The 9,251-nt window shown below is 58.3% G+C and overlaps 1 protein-coding gene across 1 annotated transcript; it reads right to left on the bottom strand.

Moving 5' to 3' along the window:
• Positions 1-509: 509 nt before the first annotated feature.
• On the bottom strand, positions 510-8,915 carry DHRS3 (dehydrogenase/reductase 3). The gene is made up of 5 exons (XM_006108057.3): positions 8,627-8,915; positions 7,878-7,997; positions 7,290-7,528; positions 3,584-3,709; positions 510-1,020 (listed from the first exon to the last, which is right to left on the bottom strand). Exons 1-5 carry the CDS (start codon positions 8,708-8,710, stop codon positions 936-938), a joined length of 654 nt encoding a protein of 217 aa, XP_006108119.3. The 5' UTR covers positions 8,711-8,915; the 3' UTR covers positions 510-935.
• Positions 8,916-9,251: the final 336 nt, after the last annotated feature.

Below are 9,251 nucleotides of genomic sequence, written 5' to 3'. Positions count from 1 at the left end.
AGACCCCCCCTCCTGTGTTAGTTCCCTTCTACCCCCTGCAGCCAACGTGGCGCGGGGCCCAGGGCACCCCTTAGCGCGGGCCTGGTGGTGCAGGTGTCTTCAGGGTTTTGGCTTCTCAGCAACAGTCCCCTCTTGGTGCCCAGCCTGTGCTCAGTAGACACCGGTGCTCAATGGAGACCGATCTGCTCTCCTGAGTTGGTGGTTTCGTGGCAGGTGGGGCCGTGGCCGCGCAGAGGGCTGCTCTGCAGCCTAGTTCACGGCCATTCAGGGAAGCGGGTGGGGAAGCAAAGTGCCCCCTAACCCATGGCGTTGGGAGGGGCCTGGCAGAGTCAGTGAGGACCCTGCATGCCCAGGCCCAGGCTCCAATTTCCCTCCCGATCTCCGCCCCCTCCTCGCCCATCTCAATCCTGTCCGCTGGGGACCCCACTCAAAGGATGGGGTGTTGTGGTTGGGACGGGTCCCTTCCCCACTGCCACCAAGGACCAGGGCCAAGGATTTCAACAAAGCAACTCGCAAAAGCCATCTCGCTTTATTTTTCATTCCTGCCGTTCAACCAGTTTGCAGAAGCCGAGTGGATGTTGGAGGGGAAGGAGGGTCATCTGGGCGCCGACCCTCCCAGAAATAGTCTTTGCGCACTGCTGAGGCTGGTTAGCTTTGAGAAGCAACTTAACAATAAACTCTACAGAATCAGAAATGTACAAAAGTGTCAAGGCGGCTGCTGGCTGGTTTCCTGCCTCCCCGCTGGGGGCCAGAGTTACGCCCATCAGTCCTGTGCAAAGGTCCTGGGGCTGGCGGGGGGCACCGGATTCTTCCCCAGGAGAGGACAGGCCTGCCCACCCAGCAGAAGTGTGCCCAGGGGCAGGCACGCGGGTGTGTGCCCAGGTGCCACGGCCCCCGCAGGCCCCGTGGCTTTCGAGGAGGTCTACGTCCTGCCTTTATGTCCGCCCTTTGAAAGTGTTCATGCAGGTGTAGGTTCCTGAGAATCTGTGGATCTCCTCCAGCGCCGCCTGTGGGAGTATGCTGGGGGCAGCGAGGAGAGAGAAGACAAGATGGTCAGCGGGTGGGGGGCCAGCAGCTGGGTCGCTTGTGGCCACACAAGATGGCGCAGTAGAGTGATGCCCCTAAACTCTCCCCACCCCCTCTCGCAAGCCCACAAGCCACCCCCCACCCACCCACCCACCCACCATGGAGGAAGGGCTTCCAAGTAAGTGGATAAACCGCTGCTTACAAGGCCAAGGCTGGGTGGTGGAAATAAACTTTCAAAGCCACATTCTTTGCATTTTAGGGCCCATAGGTATCTCAGAGTTCAAGCAACTCCAAATGCCACTTAGTCAACAAATATTGACTATGTGGGGCCGAGGGCTTATGTGCTAGTTGTCACCTCCTCCAGGGAAACTCCCCGCACTCACGCCCAGGCTCTCCTTGGGCTCCCAGAGTGCACTGCTTCCCCAACGAGCCCTGCTGTGGTCCTGACTGTCTACTTGCCAGGCCCAGATAGTTCACCTCTGCGTCTGGCCCCGAGCACAGGGCCCGCATGAGAGGGCCTCAGTCCATTTGAAGGGCCCTCGCCCACTTTGGTGCAACATGGGAAAGGCCCCCTTCTGGAGAGAGCAATCTGGAAGGCTTCCTGGGGGCGGTGTCAATGGCGTGGAGCCTGTAAAGATTTCTCTTGGGGAAGGTGAAGACGGGGTGTAGTGTGGGGCATGGGGGGGGGGGCTCTGCTTCCTGTGGGAAAGCAGCAGGGGACAGAACAGAACACGTAGGCTGGGGGCTTACTGTGAGAGCACTGACACGTTCTAGCCTTTTCCTAGAATGTCTGCAAGGCTGCTGACAAGCTCCTGGGGTGGAAGGAGGCAGCCTGCTCTCCTCGGGGCTCACGGAGGAGGCAGCCGAGGAGCATCTCAGAGCAACATGCAGCATGGTCTGAGGGGGCCGCGGTGTGGCCCCAGTGCCCGCAGGTGCCCCCAGCCCCGACCCTGCTCCGTGGCTCCGAGTGTGAGGAGGAAGGGCTGGTGGGCGCCCCTCCGCTGTGAGGTGTCTGTGCCTGCAGCTGGAGCCACAGGACACAGAGCCAGAGGAAAGCGGTTTCCTGGGAGCTGGTGTCGGATAAAGGGACTTGGGTGCGTCACTTCCCATAAGAGCCTCTGGGGCAGAGGGTGCAGCCAGCCAGGGCCTGGGGCTGGACGTAACGGGGGGCCCAGAGGAGCCGGGAGTCCGTGGCCATGAAACCTGTGTCGGCGGCAGGGAATGGCCCCTGCGGTTTGGGACTCCGCGGGAAGGGTTTGCTGCCCAAGGTGTGGAAGGTTCTAGGGACTGGGATGCTGGGCGGATCCTGGAGGCAGCCCATCTCCTCTCCTCAGCCCACCTCCCGGGTGGTCTGCCCCCGGAAACACACCTGACTACCTCCGTGACACTTCTGTGGACCCTGCAGCATCCTAAGCTCTGTCTTCCCCACCAGATTAAACTTCCCGAAGGCTGCGGCCAACGAGTAGGCTCTAGAATAGTGGTTCTCAAAGTGTGGCCCGGGAACCCTTGGGGGTACCTGAGGTCTCTTTGGTGGTCTGCGAGGTCAAGCTACTTGTATAATCAGACTAAGATGTTATTTGCCTTTTCAAGCATCCTCTCACAACAGATTAAAATCAGAAGCAGATAGAAGAATCCGGTTGTCTTCAATTATGTTAGGGTCCAGCGGTTCTCAACCTGTGGGTCGCGACCCCTTTGGCGGTCGAACGACCCTTTCACAGGGGTTGCCTAAGACCAATCTGCATATCAGATGTTTACATTACGACTCATAACAGTAGCAACAAAAATAATTTTATGGTTGGGTCACAACATGAGGAATTGTATTTAAAGGGCCAGAAGGTTGAGAACCACTGCGTTAGATGCTAAAGAGCTTCGCAAGAAAGGAAAACAATGCCATTCTCCTCACTGCATTCTTTTTTCTCTTTTGAAAATTTACTTACTTTTCATAAGAAATCATTGATGTGAACACGGAATTGACTGAATGAATATTGTGAACATAAACAAGTGTATAAATCTTGTAAAATGTTTTCCCAGTTTTCATTTCTAAGACAGTAAGCAGTAATAATACAGCTCATAAGCTGAAGCTCTTTGGGCACCTCAATAATTGTTAAGGTTGTAGCCCTGGCTGGTTTGGCTCCATGGATAGAGCGTCGGTCTGCGGACCGAAAGGTCCCAGGTTCGATTCCCGTCAAGGGCACATGCCTGGGTTGCGGGCTCGGTCCAATGTGCAGGAGGCAGCCGATCAATGATTCCCTTTCATCATTGATGTTTCTATCTCTCTCTTCCTCTCCCTTCTTCTCTGAAATCAATAAAAATATATTTGAAAGAAATAATTTTTAAGGTTGTACAGGGGTCCTGCGACCAGCAAGTTTGAGAACCACGGCCCCAAATTCAGGACAGGACACCCTTGGCACACAAGCCCCCACTTCTCGTCCCCACGCCCACAGCAAACATGACTAACGGATCCCGTGTTACTTTCTCCTGCCTGCGGCCTCTTCCCCACGGGGCCCATGGGCGGTTGGCAGGAGCCTGGCCCAGTGCCTGCTCCCCAGCCTCGTACCTTTTCAAGATAATGAGGACATGCATCGTCCAGGGGAGCAGGAGGAGCGCCTGGTTGAGCTGCACGGCCTCCACCGTCCTCCGGGCCACCGTCTCCGGCTTCAGCGGGGGGAAGAGGTTGGGGAACCTGAACGCAGGGAGAGACACAGTGGGTTTCCCCAGGGAAGCAGGTGCTGCTGCGGAAAGTGCCCGTGGCTGACAGTCTGGGTCACCCCTTCGGCGTCTCCGTGAGAAGACCTGCGATTGGGAGACCCGAGACCTGCTGGGCATCTCTCTCCTCTCCCCCCACCCCCACCCCCAGATGTGTCAGAAGATCCTGACTCCCTCCCTCTGCCCACTGAGTCTCCTTTTGAGAATCAAGGACTCGCAGCCCAGCCACCAGGGCCCCAACCCCCGGGCTCCCCATGTTCTCTAGAGCCCTGCTCACTCCTGGGGGGGGGGTGGGTGCTGCCTGCCGCCTGGCCCCCTCTCTTCCCTCCTCTGCTCCGACAGTCCTGGCCAGTCTTTTGGTTCCTGTCACCGAAGTCCTTTCCTGTCTCAGGGTCTTTCACCAGCTCTCCCGTCAGGGAGGCGTCTCGGCTGGTCCACTCAGAGCAGCCTCTGACCTCGGCCCCCTGCTGATGTGCTTCCCCGCATTCACCCCGCAATGGCCTGCCTGCCGGCTTGTTTCTTTATGGACGGCCTGTCTCCCCCACCGGGTGTGCGTTCCCCGAGGGCAGAGGTCTGCTGGGTCTTGCTCCCTGTTGTACCCCCATGTGCTGTGTCGGCCACATAACAGGTGCTCAGTAGACGCTTGCTGAATGGCTGGAGGAATGAGTGACTTGCTCTTCCCTGGGTGTGTCCTGCTGGAGGCAGGGACTTTGTGGAGAAGGGCCTTCTCTGCCCCGCTGCTGATTCACTCACGCCCGGATGCACTGAAACCTTCACAGAGTGCTTTCCATTGAATAAGCAAACATCAGGGCTCCTCATGCCCAGTCACCGGCTTCCGGCCTGAGACCCAGAGACTGACGATGCCCCTGAGCGCCAGGCCTGGTCTAAGTGCTCGCCGGGAATCACTCACCCCAATTCACAGAGAGGGGAACTGAGGCTCCGGGGAGTGGGTGGCGGGTGAGGCCTGCACAGAGCCCAGGCTCCGCCCCCGCCCTCGCTCACTGCCCTCGGAGGCGCAGCGCCGATGCCTCTGGCTCTGACCTCAATCCCACAAAGGGCTGTGGGCTGCCCTGGCACCAGGAGGATTAAGGCGGGTGAGTCACCTGGGTCTGATGTCACCCTGAGCAAAGGGCACCTCCTGGGCCCCCCACGCCGACTGGCTGGCCTCTGAGCGTCCAGGGATCCCCCCCCCCCGGGCTTCCTCAGTGAGCTCGCTGGTGTTGGAGCCCCACAGACACAGCGGACAGTCTGGCTTTCCATCCTCACCTGGGCCAGTCCTGCTCCCGGGGGAAGGGCAGACAGGGGAGAGACCCAGCTCCGTGGGCCCAGAGAGGGGGGCCCTTCCAGGCAAGGCCCCTGCAGGAGGACCTGAGGGCCGCCTCAGTTCACCTCTGTGGGAGGAACCGGCTCCTTTCTCTCCGTGGGGGTGGGATGGGTATACAGAACCAACAGGGCTTCCAACTCTCACGGAGGCAGCACCCACTCTGCAAAAAGCTTGCTCAGCCAATTGCTATCTGTGTGGCCTTGGGCAGTGAGCTTGCTTCTCTGAGCCTCAGTTCTCTCATCTGTGAAATGGGGAGAGAGCTTGCTGGGCCTGGGGGCGGGGGGGGGGAGGGCTAACTGGGGACAATGTTTCTAAAGCGTCTGCTGTGGCTGGAACACAGATCAATCCATGGCAATTAACAAATAGCAAGCACCCACCCATCCGGCCCTGCTGCTGGGAAACCCATTGATTTTGTCCTAAACATCCGCCTCCCACCCTCCAGCCCGGGGAGCCGCTAGGCCTGGCTGGGGCGGAAGCCAATGCTTTTCCTCCTTTTCTTCTTTCTTCAGGAAATGAGACGGGTGCCGACCAATCACCCTTCACTACTCTTCTCCTCGGCCCTCGGGCCTCACCTGCCGCCAGGTAGCCAGCTAGAATCCCCACACAGGAGCATGGGACAGGGAGCAGGGCACTCGCACCCACCCCTTCTTACAGAGGAGGAGCCCAAGGCACGGAAGGCCAGATGGTGGCACGGAGCTGGGATGTGGTGCCAGGCAGTTTGGACCCACACTTGGCACGACTGGGAAAATGACTTGGGAAAACCTTGAATCTCCTTCTTCAGGTGATGGAGAGGAGACTGCTGGAAGGCGAGGTCTGTGCCCAGGGCGCCCAACTAGAACTGTGATTGCCGCCGCCGCATCTCCACCCAATGTGCACTTACGGAGCACTTCCTGTATGCCCAGATACAAGGAACCAAACCCAGACCTCATGGGGGGGCGGGGGGGGTAATCAACATGGAACAGCAATAGGCATTAATCCAGCCTCCTCCACATTCAGAATCTATGACCATCTTTATGCAAGTCAGGTGGGAATGTACACTCTGTGGCACGCTGAAGATAGGGCCTCCAGGAAGGTTCATAACAGATGCCTTTAGGAAGGTGTTTACTGTTAGTGGTGTGTGGGCAGGTGGGCTCAGTGGTTAGAGCATCGCCTCGCGCACTGAAGGGTCATGAGTTTGATTCCCAGTCAAGGGCACGTACCTCAGTTACAGGTTTGATCCCCAGTCCCCCAATGGGGCACATGAGGGAGGCAACCAATCGATGCGTCTCTCTCACATATGATGTTCCTCTCTCCCTCCCTCCCCCCCCCCGCCCCCCCCTTCTACTCTCTCTATAAAGCAATGGGAAAAATATCCTCGGGTGAGGATTAACAACAACAAAAAGGAGCTGAGGTTCGTTACTGAGCCTGGAGCATGCCCCAGGCTTTGCTCTAGATGTTACGTGTGTTGCTTTTAATTCTCCTAATAATCCCACGGAGGAATATTATTCCCACGGTTTTACAGACGAAGTCAAGTGAAGTAAAAGCTCAGAGAGGTCACAAAGCTGGCTCACGATTTCCCAGCCGCCCAGCAGCTGAGGTGTGATTCAAAGCCAGGCGCTTTGATTCCTGATCCCCAAACCACACTCAGTCACCGTCGCGAAGGGGCAGTGAGTGATCCACATGGCACCTACTCCGCCGGACGCCTATAACTTGCAGATAATAAAAGGCATCCAACTTCAGTGTGCAGTGGGATTAACTTTTACCTTTGTAACCACCGCCCAGATCAAGAAGAGAGAACATTCCTAAACGTCTAGAAGGTTCTCTCGTGCTCCCTGGCAGGCTCTCCCCGCTCCAGGGGTGCCCGGTTCTGACTTCTATCGCCACGGCCCAGTCTTGCCTGCTCCGGAACTTCACGCAGACGGAACCACACAGCGTGCACTCCCTGCCTCTGGCTTCTCTTGCTCAACGTAATGCTTTTCCATCATCCATGAGCCTCCGTGTCAGCACTGCTCTCTTCTCACGGTGGGTGACATTCCACTGCGCGCAGCGGGACTTGTAAAAGCTCCCGACCTGAGAAGCAGGACCCGACCCCCCCACCGGGCCCCCCTGACTCACAGAGTTGGGTGCCAGGGCTCAAAGCCAAAGGGAACGGGCTCTAGTGCTTTTTATAGTTGTGCTCTCTCTGTGCATAAGCCTCTCTCCTGGCCCAGCCTGCAGGGGACCTGGCCGGGGGAGGGGTCCCCTGCTCACTGACCTGACCCTCATGCCCTGGAACATCTCGGTGCTGGTGTGGAAGGGCAGCACGGTGGTGGCGCTGACGCCCGGGCAGTCCAGCAGCCCCAGGGTCAGGCTCTCCATGAAGGCGAAGGCCGAGGCCTTGGAGGTGCAGTAGTCGATGGCGCCGGGGATGGCGGACAGCGCCAGCACCGAGTTGAGGCACACGATGTGGCCGTTCTGCAGCTCCAGCATGCGCGGCAGGAAGGCCTTGGTGGTCTGAGGGTGGGCGGGGAAGGGGGGGGTCAGTGTGGAGCGGATGTACCTGCCCAAAGCCCCTCTCCCCCTCTCTCAGGGGGCACAGACCACCCTGCACGCACGCGCTGCCCAGCGATGGAGCCTCCTGGGACAGCGGGGGTCAGGGCGGCCTGCCCTGCACCCACAGAGCCGGGAGACGCCTCCAGGGCCCATCGTTCCTCCTGTCCACCACCTTGTCCGTGGGTGTCCCCCTGGGCCTCGGCCCAAGCCCTGGCGAGCCTCCCCTACCTCCCTCACGGCCCCCAGGCCCTGGAGGGAAGGCATTTGTCCCTGCCACGCCCAGGCCTGGTCTGTGCACAACAGTCCTCACCCAGAACTGGCCCAGCGTGTTGATGTGCTGCGACTTGAGGAGGGCGTCGTCGTCGCTGTCCATCAGGCTCTTCCCGTGGACCACGGCGGCGTTGTTCACCAGGATGGTGATGTCACCCACCTGCAGGCGGGAGGGGCCGCAGCTCTGTCAGGGCAGCCCCGTGCCTGGCCCCCTCCCCCCGGCCATGGGACCTGGGCAGCCACGCCGCCACGCTGATTTGTAAGATGGAGCTTATGACCACACCAGAGATGTCACCAGGGATGTTCTGAGGATTAGAAGTAATTTATGGCGCAGCACAGATGTGGCACAGAGCGCGTTTACCACAAATGAGGTTATCGTTACATAAAAAGGAACATTTACCGTGTGCCAGAGGCTTAACAGGTGGTCTTTGCTCACTGACTCACTCAGTCGAAATGACAGCTGGAGTCAGGGGAAGCCTTTTCCCAGAGGGCAACGGGACATTTGCCCCGGGAGCTAGAATAGACACAAGGTCTAAATGCCAAAGGGGACAAGAGATGGTTACTCCTGTCATTCATCAACCCATACCCCTCCCTGGTCCCTGCTCCCACAGCACACACATGCATACTCATACATGCATGCACACACATGTGCATACACACTCGGGCCGGCTTCACGGGAGAGTCCCCAGAGAGGCTCTGGAAACAGCCGTTCTGCCATCGCAATGCTGGGCCCCAGGACACAGGGCCGTTCCCTTCAGCTGAGCGAGGACCGCCCTCCAGGAGGCTCACCTTCTCCCGCACGGCCTTGGCCGTCTGGTACACCTCCTCCCGGTTGCCCACGTCACAGATGAAGTAGTGGCACTCCGTGCCCATCTGCCGGATCTCCTCTGTCGTCTCCTTCAGGCACTTCTCGGTGCGGCCCCAGAGGACGATCTGGAGGGAGAGGATAAGGCGCTGAACAGGTGGTCGCCAAGCAAGCCGTCAAGGTTCAAGGACCGCCACCAGACATTCCGTATTTACGGAATCTGCCCTGGGACTGGCCTTCCCGGTTCCACCCAAAGGGAGTATGCAAAGCAAATGAACAAGATGACTTTTTAAAAAGGGATACAGCCCGGCCAACGTGGTCAGCGGTTGAGCACCAACCTATGAACCAGGAGGTCACGGCTCGATTCCTGGTCAGGGCACATGCCCAGGTTTCGGGCTCCATCCCCAGTGTGGAGCGTGCAGGGGGCAGCCGATCAATGATACTCTCGCATCATTGATGTTTCTATCTCTCTCTCCCTCTCCCTTCCAGTCTGAAATCAATAAAAATATATTTTTTAAAAAACAACAACCACCTTCTTAAAAGAAAAAAAAAAAGGACACAGCCGAAGCTCAGTGAGCCAGTAGGTTCCGAGCCCATTTCTGACCTCAG

Source organism: Myotis lucifugus, unplaced genomic scaffold, assembly GCF_000147115.1.
Source record: "Myotis lucifugus unplaced genomic scaffold, Myoluc2.0 scaffold_1702, whole genome shotgun sequence".
Classification (NCBI taxonomy): domain Eukaryota; kingdom Metazoa; phylum Chordata; class Mammalia; order Chiroptera; family Vespertilionidae; genus Myotis; species Myotis lucifugus.
Note: the sequence above shows the minus strand (reverse complement) of the source record. Positions and strands in the feature narration are given on the sequence as shown.